Genomic DNA, 15,126 nt, shown 5'->3' on the forward strand with positions numbered 1-15,126 from the left:
TAATACATTTACAATATTTTTTGACACGGAGATTGTAATTAAAATTAGTCTTATATGGTAACTTACCTAATTTTATTTAATGAATTGTAAAACTGCAACTCCCACAAGCCCTCTTTCACCGGAAACGGAGTTTGTACAGTTCCGCCTCTTTTTTTCGGGAAACCCAGAAAAGAACCTTCCAACAGATCTCAACAAGCTAGGTGAGACGTCTTAAAATGGCTTTACAGACATTAAACTGAAGAAATATACCACTGTTATTTGTAAAATTAAGATGAACGTAAAAAAATCCTTGTTTACTTCGTCCATTGTTGATATTGGGAAAATGTCTTGATTGAAAGCTAAAGCTAGCACGTTAGCCTTCTTTTAAGAGGGCAGGTTTATGAGATATATAAACCAATACTTTGCCTTGTTAATAAATATTTTAGTACTCAAAGTAGCTCGAAAGGATTCCCATGTGTATCTGACATGTAACGCTCGTTTGATTTCATCACATTTATATAACGTTACTCGCTCTAGCCAAACGCATTGTGTTAGCATGATGCTTTAACAACGGTCTGAAACTGTTAATTCCAATGTTTTGACATTTATATTAGCCCTAATCGTGTTGTTGTTATGCAAATATGAAATAGCAGTTCTTTTGATTGCGTTCATCTCTATAACCTGTACATTAATTGTTAATGATATGTGTAATGGCTTGATAAAATATCGCTATTTTCGAAATATTTTTTCGAATGAGGCTTTAAAGCCAGGACGTTTAGCAAAGTTACATAAAACAGATAAATTAATTGGTCTTTAATGATAAGCTATTTATTTATTTCTCAAGTGAAAGGACGATCTGCACTCGAAACTCGTGCTGAGGGAGAGTTTCAAGGAGAGGAGGGAACAATGTGGAACGGTTCAAGACCTGGACCACGAGGAGGAATGCCCTTTCGGTAAGAGGTCTTAAATTAAGTACATTTCTAAGACTATATTCTTCATCAAACACACAGAATATGTTATCAATGTACTGTGTTCCTAAAAGGTCTCTTAATTAGAGTGCTGTCATACTGTGGGACATGCAGCCTAAAGTTTCTGTCAGAACATCATCTAAAATTGCTCAGATTTATTGTACCTGCATTGAATTGCCTGTTTAAAAAAAAAAAGTCAAAAGTTGCACATTTTGCCACATAAGAAATCTTTTATGAAATTTGGCTTAGTAAAATAATTTACAAAGTCTTGAGTGTGTTCCAGGATGTAATAAGAAATAATCTACAAAGAAGTGTGAAATGTATACACAATTATAATGTATGTAACATATTTTATGTATACTGGTCCCAAAACATATTACTAGTAGACAAAATATCCAACCAAGTGACTTTTATTTTCAAGAAATATATCTCAAGCACATTTTCATTCAAGCAAAATGTCTTGTTAAAGAGGTTTGTTAGGTTTAATTTTAAAACGTGCAATGAATCTTTGGATAGAAGGATGCATTCATTTTATCTTTCATGACCCAGAAAACAAAGCACACGGTTCGAGGCTGCATTTGAAAGAGCAACTGCCTTCGTTGCGCTGCTGTGACAAATTCTTGGAAGGCAGTCTTTTGAAAGATGCAGCCTTTGAATTGGGACACAGTGTGTGTTTTGTAAAAAAGTAATAGATTGCTCATCTGCAGTAATGCTTCTGATTTTATTGTAGTGGGGAACCTCGTGGAGGCATGTTTGAAGGCAGAGATGGCCCAAGACCTGACTTCAGAGGTCGGGATGGCATGAATATGGACAGGTCACCCATGGACATGAGGCGGTTCGACTGCCCACCTGATATGAGAGGACGAGACATGGGTCTTCATGACAGAGGAAGAGAGCCTTCCCGAGACTTTTTCAGACCCGGAGATGAAATGGACATGAATTTTCGAAGGCGCTTTGAAATGGATCAGAGAAACAACCTTCAGAATTCTCCAGGTTTTATGGGTCAGTCTAGGCCACCAATGGATATGGATGGCAGAGACATGCAGGGTGGTAATATTAGGGGTCCAGAGGATGGATTCATGAATATGAGGGAGAGATTCCAAATGGATATGCCTGGGCTTCCTCCCATGGACATCAGAAGGAGACTTGCCATGGTGGCAATGGGTGGAAATGGAGATCTTGGGGACATGAGAGACAGGGAGAGGCCACGGATGGGTGGCATTGATGGGTTCAACATGGACATGCCTCCCAGAGACAGACCGATGATGGATTTTGACAGACGAGGTGTCACCCCTCCGCTTAATCCAAGAGGAAGGTTTGAATCCGATATGGATCTGAGAAACCGCATGGGGTCCTCCAATGATTTTAGAGACCAGCCTCCTCAGATGTTTCGAGACAATGAAGGCGTCCCCATGGATATTAGAGGAAGACCTGATATGCCTTTAGGTCGTGGTGGCCCAGAACCCATTATCAGACCCGATGAGATGACCCTCAGAGACAGAGAATTTCCAGAGCCGATGGACAGTCCGATGGGCTTCAGAGGGAGAGAAAGTGAAACGCTCTCAGAAGAGTGGCGTAAACATGGCATGAGAGACCGAGAATCTCTTCCACCAATGATGGGCAGAACGCCACCACTTTTCCCGAGAGATCTGCAAGACAAGTTATTCTCTAACTGTGGCAAAGATGTAGACTTTGGAGAACGTCCCCAGTTCAAAGACAGAGACCGAGACGGGTTTCTGGGAAAAGACGGCACAGGCTTTAATCGATCAGAAAGAGACTCCAAACACCAAAACTGGGAGAAAAATATTCCTAGTGATTTCCCAGTCAGAGATCCAACTCCGAAGCCCCCTCTTCTTCCACTGGACCCCCCTCTAAATGCCCAAAGTAGAGATGGAGATAAACCCTGGCCTGGTGACCGAGATGAAAAGCCTGACAGAACTGCACCTGCAGGAAGTAGACCTCCATATTTCCAAGACAAGAACCAGCCAAATCAAGAGCATCATTTCGCAAGTGATCGAGTGCCCTTTAAGGGCTCCAGTGACATGGCTTTAGATCAGGGACCACAGAGAGAGAGCTTGGTGTCTGGGCCAAAGGAACCCCAGAGTAACAGAGGTGAACGACAGGATCAGGATTATAGAGACATTGATTATCGGACCAGCTCAGGTCGCAAATACGACTACAATCTTGGGGATCTTCAAGGACCTGAGAAAGACGTGAAGGAATCCAAACTTGGTCCAACTCAACGTCCAGATGACTCTGGTTCTCAGGTTAGATTTTGTCTTTTGATTTTGTTTTATGGAAAGCGAGAAAGTTTCTCTTCCAACTACGAAATCATTTTGATTATATAAATGTATTATTGTAAATAGAATAAGTTGATTTTTTTTTTTTTTTTTTGAATCAGCTTTATCCTCAGTGAGAAAAAAAAAAGAACTTTTTTTTTTCAGTAGGGATGGTAATCCATGTAAAAGTTAATATAACATTTCACAGCTCATATAATTGCTTATGGACTTAAACATAAAACGTAATGCACATTTAAACGCGCTAGTACAGATTGTCTTGTAAATTATCTGAATATTTAAACTGTGAAATTTGAAATAAAGGACCAGGATTACAGGAGTGCAAGTGTCCAGGATCAAGTCTCAAAAACCATTGCCATCTCTGGAATTCCTAAAACTGCCACAATGCAACAGGTAAACGAGATGTAATTATTCAGACTTTATTTTCATACTTTTAGAAAAATGGTTCTTTCTTGGTGTTCTAAAAACAACACCATCAATTATCTGAATGATTGCCAAAGTAAGTTTGACTTCATATAGTTCGTTCTTTCATAGATTCTGGATGCTTTCGCAGTCCGTGATGGTGTGCCAATGCAGGGCATGAAAATAAAAGATGTTGTGCCAGGTGAGATTTTGCTCGCTGTAAATAATGATGACTGATTCGCAACCACATTTCGCTATTCGCTCTCTGAATCTTACGCTCACTGTCTCTTTTACATCGATTGTACTTTCTGCATCTGAGTCGCTTTTGCAAACATGCTACGGGATCTCTTGTTGTCCCTTTTCCCCATGTTCTTGTGCGAGAGGTTGAATTTTCCCTGAGCAGCTTCCATCTTTAAGGTGGCATGTGCTGAGAGGGAATTTCGAATTTCTTAAACGTGGTTCCCTTTATAAATAAGCCATTAATTGTCGAAACACAAATACCAACTACCACTACTTTGTGTTGATGTGAAGTGTTGCTGCAGAATATTCCTCTCTGGGTTCATCTGATAGGCTTCATTTTTTTTCCTTTTTTATATGCCAAAATAGTTTTTCTTCACAAAGGACTGTATCAAATAAGCTAATATGCTGTTCAGTTTTCACTGGAAAATCTGAAAATATCAGGAAAGCCAGGACTTTTTTTTTTTTTTTTTTATTAATAAAATTATAATAAAATAATTATTTGCCAATGACTCCAAGTCATGGAAAATATACAATTTTGAATTGTATTTAACTGTATTTAATTACAATAATATGTTTCATTCTTAAAAGCATCTATACATTTGCGGTGAAGAGAGCAACTTTTTCAGATTTAGTTGTTCCACTTAATGAAATTAATAATTTTTTGCTTTATTATTATTTTCTTTTTTTTCTTTTTTTTAATTGTTCAGACTGTTGCAGCAAGTTTGTTGGAAAATAAATGTGGTCTTCTATGTTGTGTTTTAGTTGTTAGATGTGATTAGACTCATAATTTACTAGAAACTGTAGTTACTGTAACTGTAGTGTTATTTCAAGCTCTCGGTTACATTCTGGTTCTCTTTCTACTGTTATTATTTTTATTTGTTAAGTTTTATAGATGTATATCTTGGCTTCAGAATTGCCTCTGAGTTGAGGCTACTCTGATTCTTCGCGACTGACTTCAAACAATTAAATAATGAAATAAAATGTGCCCGACAATCAAAAGACATCCTGTATGAATTCGCTTTGTGATATGTCTCGTGAAACGAACCACTGCTTTTTTCTCTTGAAAATTCTCCTATTTACCTGCAATAACTAACACAAACCCATCTGTATTTCAAATGCTGTTCCCAGGTTACAGCTACGATATGGCCTATGTGGAGTTTTTAAACCTCGAGGATGCTGTCCACTTCATGGAGTCCAACCAGGTGGCCCATCCTCGTCCTTCTACAACGGCTCTGTCTGCGAACAGGAAGAAGGCCTGGGGAGGGGGAGGTGGCTGGGCTCTGGGTGGGAATGGGGTAGATGGGACATGAGACCTTCAAGGGAACATTTTGCCCACTTATATTAATCATGACCAATTAAAAACAATTAGTTTGCAACATTAACTTTCAGGCATAACAAATGAGCATAGTGACAAGGGGTCCACTATTTGATGATGGGCATAGGTGTATTAGCTGAGTAATTGAACCTTTACATTTAGCTTTTTTCGACTTCTTATACAGAATAGGTAGTTTTATGAATAGATACATGGCATACTGAATTTGGAATTGGATTTGCATCAAGTGCAACCTGTTTCTTCTACTCTTAGGTTGTAGAACTCCAGACCATTGATATTTCATTCTTCGTTTTCAACAGTATAATATTTTATTTCCCTCATTTGACCATATCGAGGTCATGGTCTTATGATCACTTTTTACTTGCTCCCACTGGCATATTCTGAAGTGGTACTGAAGTGAAACTAAGCATTCGTCTTTGGCCTCCTTTATTGTCTTAATTTAAAATGATTCGGCTTTGGAGTTTCATAATTTTTGTGGTGACTGAAATGCTATGTGCAGTTTCCTTTTGTAGATATTCATATTTTGCTGACTTGGAAGGAAAGAGGTAGTTGCTGTTTTGCCCTATTTGAATTTCCGATGAACAGGTTAAACGGTTGTAGGTAAAGCTTCATGCTGTTATGCCTACAGCACAGAATCATCCTTGTGCCGTGTCAACACTTTTTCCTTATCCTTTGACCTTATGGAATTACAGTTCCAGAACTGTGCTCTTTGGTTCAGCTTGCAGCCTGAAGTTTTTTTATTCTTCTTTCCATGGATTGTGATTTAATCATCTTGAGTTTGGGTGTCTTATCTCTTCCAGCACAACAAACTCGTTCTTTCCATTCCTGCTTACTCCATCTTGACCGACTTCATGGTTGTTGTTTAACTGGATGTATAGAGAGATCCATGCTGATGTTTATTTGGAAAATCAGGGCTTGTTTGTACTGGTAGTATTTTGACATTTCTAATGAAACTTGCACTATAAATGTAAGGCGAGTACAGCAGCTAGAGGTTTGCTTGGATTTGTGTCGAGCCATTGGCTGTTATGCTGAAACTTGAATAACCTATTGGTTGTATCAGCATATATTTCTCCCTCGTTTTTGTTAAATGTCTGGCAAAGTACCTTTCAGAAATCTTGCTCAGGGTTCTTCTTTCATCTGAAACTACAGTTTCTCAGCTGCCCAACTAGCAGGATAACTTATCTTGTTTTTAATACTTGGTGAAACACTTACAAACACATTCCTACAACAAGTAACTGTGGCAGTGACGGTGGGTAAGAAGTCATAAAATGCTGATCACATTACACTGTTAGGTCATTTACCTAGAATGTCCTTTCAGCCTAAAAGCTGAAGATCTTTTACCACAGTTGTCCATAAACAGTACTTTTCTTTGATCGGGCATGAACTGGATTTTTCATGGTCTGTCTTTTGAAACTTTTTAATAACAACAAAAATATGTCAAGTAAAATGAGAAAAGCTTAATGTCCTAGTTTTGACTGTCCACCCCATTTTGAAAGTGAATTGTGGTATAGCAGTTAACTTTTTCCAAGCTGCTCTCCAGTTATCTGTCTGCATGGTCTTCTCACTTGAAAGAAGCCAGACTTTATTGCCTCTATTCATCCTGTTACAGATGAATGTGCAGTTACTTGTGAGTAGAGGTCGACCGATTGATTGGCCTGCCGATTAATCGGGCCGTTTTTTTTTAAACATATGGGCCCCCCAAAAAATCTGCATTGTATATCGGCCATCGGCTACCCTGATTTCTAAATATCGGCATCGACCAGAGGAAAACCCGTTTCGGTCGACCTCTACTTGTGAGATGGATATGATTCTACTGTGTACTTTGACATTACTAGTTATATTTTTCAGTTATATTCTCAGGTTAGCATTCAAATGAAGGTGGTAGTACATAAATTGCAGCTATATATGTAAGATTTACTACACTTCAAGATTTACACACTCTTATTTTCACACAGTAGTGTGTATTAAAAAGGCAGATGGAAAAAAAACCCTGCAAACTTAATCCAAACCTGGGCATAAGTAAAGCCCAGATCAGATCTGCCTGTGTTTATGCCCTCAGTAAGGCAAATGGGAAATACCTTTCTCTTTTGTTGTTAGGTTGGGTTGGTTTTTTGGGAAGCTGTCAGTCACTTAGCACTGAGAGACTGTCGTCTTGTTTTCTAGGGATCTGTTAAGGTTGGGGACAAGACTGCTCTGCTTAAATATATCCAGCCTAACAAAAATGTGAAAGAACAGGTGAGTTTCCTCTTTGGTAGAGCTTCATATGTCTTGTTCTTAATTATGTATTAGTGTGATTGACATACTTAAATGTAATTTGGATTGCAGCATCATGAACCACCAGCTCCAGTCAGCGATGACAATTTGTTACCAAATCCAGTCCTGCCACTGAATATAAAGGAGGAAACTGATGACAAGCCTGTGCAGGATCCTGCCTCTCAAGGTGTGTGGCAAAGAAACTCCAACTTGACTCCTGAAGCATGGCAACAGCAAGTGGACCAACAGCTACAACAGCAGGAGGTAGAGCAACAAGCGGAAGAATGTACCAATCAGAGAGCATCTCGCCAAAGCTTGCAGCACTCTGATCCGGTCTTCAAGGAGAGCAAGAGTAAGTGATGTCAATTGTGAAAGCATTTTCTAAAAGAAAACAAATGAACAAAAGTAGTTGGCAGATTGTTCTTAAGTTTCATATCTTTTTTTTCAGCAATGATTATCAAAAACATTTTGCCTACCACCACCGTGGAGACCATTCTGCAAGCACTCGATCCATTTGCGTACCTGGATGAGCGCAATGTACGTCTGGTCAAAGGGAAGTCACCTGGATCCAAATGCTTCTGCTTTGTCGATATGGATTCACATGAGGTATTGTACAGATATCTCAATCTAACTACAATATAATTTTTCAAAATGGTCTACTGTGTTCTTTGATGCAGTCGTAATGATACTTCTCACTTTTACATACAGCATGTGACACGATTGGTGGAGCTGCTCACCAAACCCCGCCCTATCATGATTGATGGGGTTAGAGTTTATGCTGAAGTTGCCAAACCTTTGAAAAACCAAAAGTAAGTCTCATTTTGTTAAATGAATATTCTAGTTTCAGTTCAAAGGAAACATTTCATAAATTCTAAGAGAATAAATTTTAATATGAACTGTGGTTGATATTTGAGCTTTAAAGGTAATTCTCATTTTCACTGCAGCTATAGGAGGGAAAATGATAAGTCAAACACTTCTCTCTTGGGTTTCCCTCCAGATGTTATTATGGTAGGTCATTTCAATGCATGATATACGTTGTTATTGAAACTATAAGACAGCTAGACAGTGTTTTTGAGGTACATTTTTATAAGGGTGAGCTTCCTTCATCTTGAAACAGCATTTTAAAAATGTAGTGCGCATTGCGTGAGTTGCAGAAAAACCACAAAAAAATATCAAGATGGTTAAAGTTCACTTTGTCTAGCATATATTTACATGGAAACAGTGTTTAAATATCCCAGTGGAATGCAAGAGCATGTTTTGTGTGAACAGTCCATATCTTGCATTAAAGTTTTTATATAATTTCATATAATAACTGCTCCGGGTGTGTGTTCACAGTGTGTGTGTGTGTGTGTGTTCACTGCTTTGTGTGTACACTTAGGATGGGTTAAATGCAGAGCACAAATTCCATACTTGGTAACCATACTTGGCCACATGTCACTTCACTTTCATTAATCTTTGTTTCTAGCAACATCAATATCAGCAGCCACCGCAACACTTTTATCCTCCGCCTTCTCATACAACTATGGGTGTTGCACCTGCCATGCAAGGTATAGGGTTTTCAATTAATGATTATGGTGTTGAAATTGATGTTGCATAATATATTCATGTATGTGTTCTGTGGGACTTCCTGCAGCTGACCCAGTGGGAGCGGATGCCACCTTGTCATCAGCTGTAATGCCGACTTCAAGCTTAACACAGGTGATTGTCTTTTTATACTAGCACAAAGGCACATTTTTGAAACAAGGTGGCCAGTTGTTGCCTGGAGAGATATTGGTTTTGGACTGTAATTGACTGTCTGGCTGTGTGCAGGGTGTGATATATTCTGAGACAACGGCCATGGTGCAGTCAGTCCAGACAGCTGAACACCAGACTGCAGCTTTATCTGACACTGCTCTTCCTGGAGCTGCGGAGTCCATTGACGGCTATAGCTATGGTACGCCACTGTTCAGTTAAATATTAACGGTTTTCTTTTTGTTATATTCACAGTACTCACCAGCCCTAGTTCAGGATAGTAACTCATCTGATAATTGTACTCTTGTTACTGCAGCAGGATCTGAGTCTCCAGATTTGTCAGCCTTCCTTTACGATGCTACATCAGGATTTTACTATGACCCTCTGACTACCCTGTACTATGATCCCAACTCAAGGGTATGTAGAAAAAATAGCCTTTTGATTCTCCTGAATGTTTAATATGAATGAAATACAATATACAATGACTAAATGTTTGTTTTTGCTTGTACAGTATTTCTATGATGCTCAGAATCAGCAGTACATGTACTGGGACAGCGCCTCAAAGACCTACATCCCAGTCCAGAGCTCTTCTGCTGATGTTCTGGAGCCGGCCCCTGAAGTTGCTGTCCCTGTGGCAACAACTGCTGAGGTTATAGCTACCCCCATCACAGAGGAGGAAGTGAAGGCAATTCCAGAGACTGTGCCGGAGGTGCGGGTGGAAGAGGAGCCTGCCCAACGAGCAGAAAAGAAAGAGAAGGAAAAGGAGGAAAAGCCCAGAAGCTTAGCAGCTTTTAAGGTTTTAATATCACTTAATTTGCATTACATTGAGTTTTTTTATTAGCAACAAAAATTGTTAGATCTGTGTTGTAATTTTGGATCTGGTCATCAGATAATGAAAGACATGGAGCGATGGGCGAAAATCCAGAACAAGCACAAAGAAAGTGTCCGATCTCCTTCACCTCTTCTCAGGTCTGGAGGAGATGACCAAAGACCTTCAAAAGCTGCTGATGCTGCCTTTGCCATATTTGAAAGGAAGGTCAGATCACTTTTTTAACCCCTTCTCTCCTCTCCATATTGCGCATAATCAGAATTAGGAATTTAAACAAAACACACACCTTACATATTAAGTAACTTCAGCGCACACTCTTTGTGATTTCGACATGAACACTGAAAATCGGGCAGCTCGTTGAAGAGAGATGTGTTATTTCTTAAAGCAATCAGATTATTTTTTATGCTAAACCAGTCAAGAAATCCATATAAAAAATATCAAAATCTAATGTTTATTATTATCCTTCCCAGAGATAATAATCTTTTCACTTAGACAGATAGGGTTGCATATTTCATGCTCTATTTTTAATCCATCAGCAAAATATTGTAATGCCTGGTGTTTTTAGTCATATGGAGTGTTGTGGGTTGCAATGTCCCATAAATTATTCAGTTGGACTACATTTGAAATCTCTTAATTTCTCTCCCCAATCCTTACTCATGTCCCTCTCCTCATATATTTTCACTGACACACACTGAACTTTATATTTAATTTTTCCTCACTTCTTATCCTTATTAGCATCATTGACTTTGGAATTGTTTATTAAATTAGGGAAATGCAACAGGCCAGATATATCATGTTTTTAAAATTCAGTACGTTTAACACAAGAGTCTGATCTTATCCATCGGTCACGAGTCTATAACAGCCTACTAAACTTATTATTCCATACTGTTCCTTTATTCATATAGGTCACCGGTGCAGATGAATTATTCAAGAAGCCTCTTGCTCCACCAAAACAAAAAGATGAAAAATCATCAAAGGTGAGCGTTTACAGTGCTTACCATCAACACACACACACATTAACATGCACACAAATACACTTCAGTCTCATTTTTCCCAAACAGCTGAAATGGCATCACCTTGACCCTGATTGATATAGGTTATTTGATAACCCACACTAAAGCAGATTTACAGTGAGTGTCATTGTAGATCAAAGCAAAACTCCCCTCTCTCCCTCTTTTGTGTGTTGGCAGCGGCCCATGGGCTCTCTTGGAATGTTGGCGGCTGACTACGGGGCAGGCAGCGACGAGGAGGAAGAAGAGAAACACGAGAAGCTGGAAGCCGCAGGGCCTGCAAAGTGCCAGCCACAGGCGGACGAGAGGGAAGACCGGTTGACAGATTGGAAGAAGATGGCATGTCTTCTGTGCAGGAGGCAGTTCCCTAATAAAGACGCTCTGATCCGCCACCAGCAGCTCTCAGACCTGCATAAGGTACCAAATCTCAAATGAAACTTTTATGATCTTATCAGGACTGTGGACTTAATGCAAGGTGTCAGAAATCGGTTATTAAAATGGTATAAAGAAATGTTGTTGTTATTCTTATTATATGTATTCTTCTTATTATTAATTTTAGTATATGTGTGTGTGTAATAGTACTCTTTATATAAATACATTTTGATCAGTTATTTTTTTTTATAAGTATATAAATTATATAGCTGACTAAACTGGATTTAGAAATTTGTGGGTCAGGTTTTGACTTTCCCTTTATTGTATTTTTCTCTTTGTTTTAGCAAAATATGGAAATTCACCTAAAAATCAAAAGGTCAAAGAGAGAACTTGAGGCTCTAGAAAACCAGGAAAAAGAGGTATTTTTTTTTCTTTCATTAATTATGTACTGTACTCCGCATAAACAAGTACAACCCTTCTGGAAAAATATATATATTTTTTTTAATGGTCCCTAATCAAATTTGTGGCGAGATGAGGCAAAAATGGGTTTTAAAAACAAAGGGTTGCAGAAATGAGTACACGCTTGATTAAAGTATAGTACTCTAATGAAGAGAGGGCTGCGTCTTCTGTTTAAAGTTTTTGTATTGCACAATGGTGTGTGAATTCATGTCATAACTGATGAAACACACCGCCCCACACCGTCAGCACTCACACTATATAAGAACCTCACAACCTCCAAACTTCACTGTGGGAGCCAGGCACTTCTCAACGATTGAATTGGACTCATGAGACCAGAGTATGGATTCCCAGAAGTCTATATTTTGTAAATATGGCCATTAGAAAAGGCTAAATGAGTTTGTGCTGTGGCTACAGTAGGTAATGTGTGAGATGAAACGGTCTCTCTTTTCATAGCTTTTGCCAGCTATGAGACATGGCATTTTTCTTTTTCTTTTCCTAGAAAAATAGCACTCATCACGAAATGAAAGCTTCAGGTGAAGGTGTAATTATTTCAGGAAGAGACGTATTTAAATTTCTGTGCAACTATTGCTATATTTTCACACTTAAAACCATGATTTGGTATTTCTCTTGTACTGCTGTCCTCTTGAGAAATTAGTCTCCTGAAAATTCTCTCCCAAATAGTTCCAGTGTTGTCAGCATTATACATGAGATTGATTCAGTGGGCAATGCAACGTGTTTAATTGTCAAGAAATCACTCCTCTTTAGAACCAGGTTTAAGACTATAAATTAAATGTGTCCTTTTATTATTGCTTGGACAAAATGCTGCACATTTCTTTGTGAAACCGAAATATAACACTATAATAATATACTAATATAGCACTTGCATATTATTGCTCTTTTGTTGGTTTTGATTGCTTCTATTGTCCTCATTTCTAAGTTGCTTTGGATACAAAGTGTCTGCTAAATAACACAATTTAAATATAATGTAAATGTAAATAACAAAACTAAATTAAAATTTTAAAACAAGCCCCAAATCAAATAAATAAAACAAATAAAATCTCTTCATATAAACAAAATAAGGCTTTGCCTGTGCTCTTTCCATTTAAAATGAGGCAACCACTGCATTTTAATCATGATCCAAACAAAGAGGCTGCATACATGCAACATGAGCAGTTTTAATCTAAATTAGATTGTATAATTTCGAAATTTGAAGCAAAAACAGAATGGTTTAAAAAAATATGCATGAAACAACAGACGAGCTGAATGAGACGCAGGTTCACTTTCTGCCAGCAGGTGGCGCTTAAAGCATTTCCTTGGTTTTCGCTGTAAACAAAGAGCTGCACAGAGCTGCACCGGCTCGCGGTTAATTGTTATGTCCCTAATTGTTAAATTTGGGCTGTACTCATTTATGCTGAGGACTGTATATCTTCTTTGCTAAACTATCTATCTAGTTATTTCTAATAGATTTTCAAAAGATTGTAAGAACATTTTGCTTAAAGGTCAGCATGTGCTTCAAATATTATACTTGATTTCAAACATATCCTTCATTGTTTTCTCACAGTAGTCTGAAATGAAGTGATTCACACTCATTTTGAACCCCTGTTCTTTAGATAAAAATAAAACAGTCGAACGGTTCACCTGAAACAAAAAGAAGAAAATCGCAAAACACATGGGCTGGCAGCTCAAGGTTTGTGATTTTCTGAATCCTAATACATTTAATTTACATTTGGCATTGATATAGAACTATCATATCTTAAATGTGGCATGTTGTGTTGTTGTTGCAGGGACAGTCATAAAGGCAGCGAGAGGCCAGGTTTGGGTTTAGAAACTACTGAGGTGAGTCTATTCAGCAACAGGATGTTCTGAGCTGCAGCTGCTGAGGGGCATTGGTTTCATTTTTTTTTTTTTTTCTTGTTTCTTACCAAAGCGGAAGAAGAAGGAACCCGTCGTATGGAATCATGCCACATACAAACAGGCAGTTCGGAAGGCCATGTTTGCACGTTTCAATGAGCTGGACTGAAAGTCAAATGAATGAACAAAAAGGGAGTTTGTGAACATACATGCATACACACACACACACACACGGTTGTGTGGTCCGTTGGCAGCTCTTTCCAGGCTTTAATCTGTGAACTGATACAAAATTCCTGGAGAAGCTTATTATTGTGACTAACCCCTCATTTTGTGCATATGGTGATGTGTGCTTGTATAAAATGAATGCATTTTTTCCTAACAGTCAAATGTACTCCGTTTAATCATACTTCTTGTAGCTCTATTCTTCAGGGCTTTTTTAAATATTTCCTCATTTGATAATGTTCTATCATGTTTTTTTCCCTTTTTTATGTAGTAAATTTATTTCATTTGTAAAATGAAATATTTGAGTTGATGAGCTTAAACATTTTAGTTTGTCCTTGGGTCAATAAAATGCCTCAATGTGACTGTAAACTGTTTCTCTGTTGTATTTGTTTGTGATCTTAATTTTAAAAGTTTTTACCTTATAAACCGATGTCATTTTTACTGCTTGGGGCTATCTCAGAGTGTTACAGTCACTAAAAGGGTATCGATAGAGCCTGTTTTCTACACCCTCCTCCTCCAGGTGGCAGTACATAGGTATTAATATTTCAAGTACACAGTGAGCGATGTCTAATGCTGAAAGAATGAATCTACACATGCAGTCATGAATTTAGTCGATACTTCATTAAGCTTTCCCCCTTGGCTTTATTTTCCATTTTCTTGTGGTTCTTTTATAGCAGCAGAGTGCCTCGAGTTAAACTTGAAAGAGATGCATTGACATTACACAGTGCTTTATTCAGTCCATGCACAATATATTTCACTTTATCCAAAAGTTCTGCAGCTTTCACTAAACCTTTTAGTGCTTTGTTATAAAATGTTGAAATCATGTCGTTTGTTAGAGCCAGTAACGTGTGCATCATGATTCCTCATGTTTCTACTCATCGCCTTACATATTTACAACATTTATGTGCACAGCTTGAACTTTTGAAGTGTGTTTGGATGAGGTTCTACAGAAGTCAGCAGCAGGTAATACATCTGCAGAACCTGCAATAAAGATCCCTCAGCCTGACATTCAATGAGTGTGTGATCCTTTTCCTGCTGGACAAATATGCTCTGTCGTTGAGTTTGAGCCTGTTAAAAGAGAGGAATGTGGACTCTCACACTGTTTGTTTTGGTCGATCATGCTTGAATGATTGATCAGGCGTAGAACCATAAAGACAAAAAAAGAAGAATGCACACCAAA

General features: G+C 38.3%; 1 protein-coding gene across 2 annotated transcripts; it reads left to right on the plus strand.

Moving 5' to 3' along the window:
• Positions 1 to 123: 123 nt before the first annotated feature.
• LOC306879261 (RNA-binding protein 10-like) lies at positions 124 to 14,315 on the plus strand. 2 transcript variants are annotated; one of them, XM_079432060.1, is made up of 23 exons: positions 124 to 200; positions 824 to 932; positions 1,678 to 3,214; positions 3,548 to 3,637; positions 3,779 to 3,848; positions 5,015 to 5,088; positions 7,383 to 7,454; positions 7,545 to 7,824; positions 7,921 to 8,078; positions 8,181 to 8,281; positions 8,417 to 8,480; positions 8,938 to 9,019; positions 9,106 to 9,170; positions 9,282 to 9,405; positions 9,520 to 9,620; positions 9,715 to 9,999; positions 10,093 to 10,239; positions 10,938 to 11,009; positions 11,223 to 11,459; positions 11,759 to 11,833; positions 13,484 to 13,560; positions 13,658 to 13,709; positions 13,801 to 14,315. In XM_079432060.1, the coding sequence occupies exons 2-23, from the start codon at positions 886 to 888 to the stop codon at positions 13,891 to 13,893; spliced, it is 3,903 nt and encodes a 1,300-aa protein (XP_079288186.1). In that variant the 5' UTR covers positions 124 to 200; positions 824 to 885; the 3' UTR covers positions 13,894 to 14,315. The 2 variants fall into 2 exon arrangements, with proteins under 2 accessions (XP_079288186.1, XP_079288187.1); XM_079432061.1 differs by having other exon boundaries at positions 147 to 200; positions 9,523 to 9,620.
• The last annotated feature ends 811 nt before the right edge of the window (positions 14,316 to 15,126 follow it).

Source organism: Barbus barbus (assembly GCF_936440315.1).
Source record: "Barbus barbus genome assembly, chromosome: 13".
In the NCBI taxonomy this organism is placed as follows: Eukaryota; Metazoa; Chordata; class Actinopteri; order Cypriniformes; family Cyprinidae; genus Barbus; species Barbus barbus.

Coding starts and splice junctions, on each gene's coding strand:
- LOC306879261 (XM_079432060.1), top strand. CDS start 886: ATGTGGAACGGTTCAAGACCTGGACCACGAGGAGGAATGCCCTTTCG. Junction 3,215..3,547: donor CAGATGACTCTGGTTCTCAG/GTTAGATTTTGT, acceptor TTTGAAATAAAG/GACCAGGATTACAGGAGTGC. Junction 13,710..13,800: donor TGGGTTTAGAAACTACTGAG/GTGAGTCTATTC, acceptor TTCTTACCAAAG/CGGAAGAAGAAGGAACCCGT.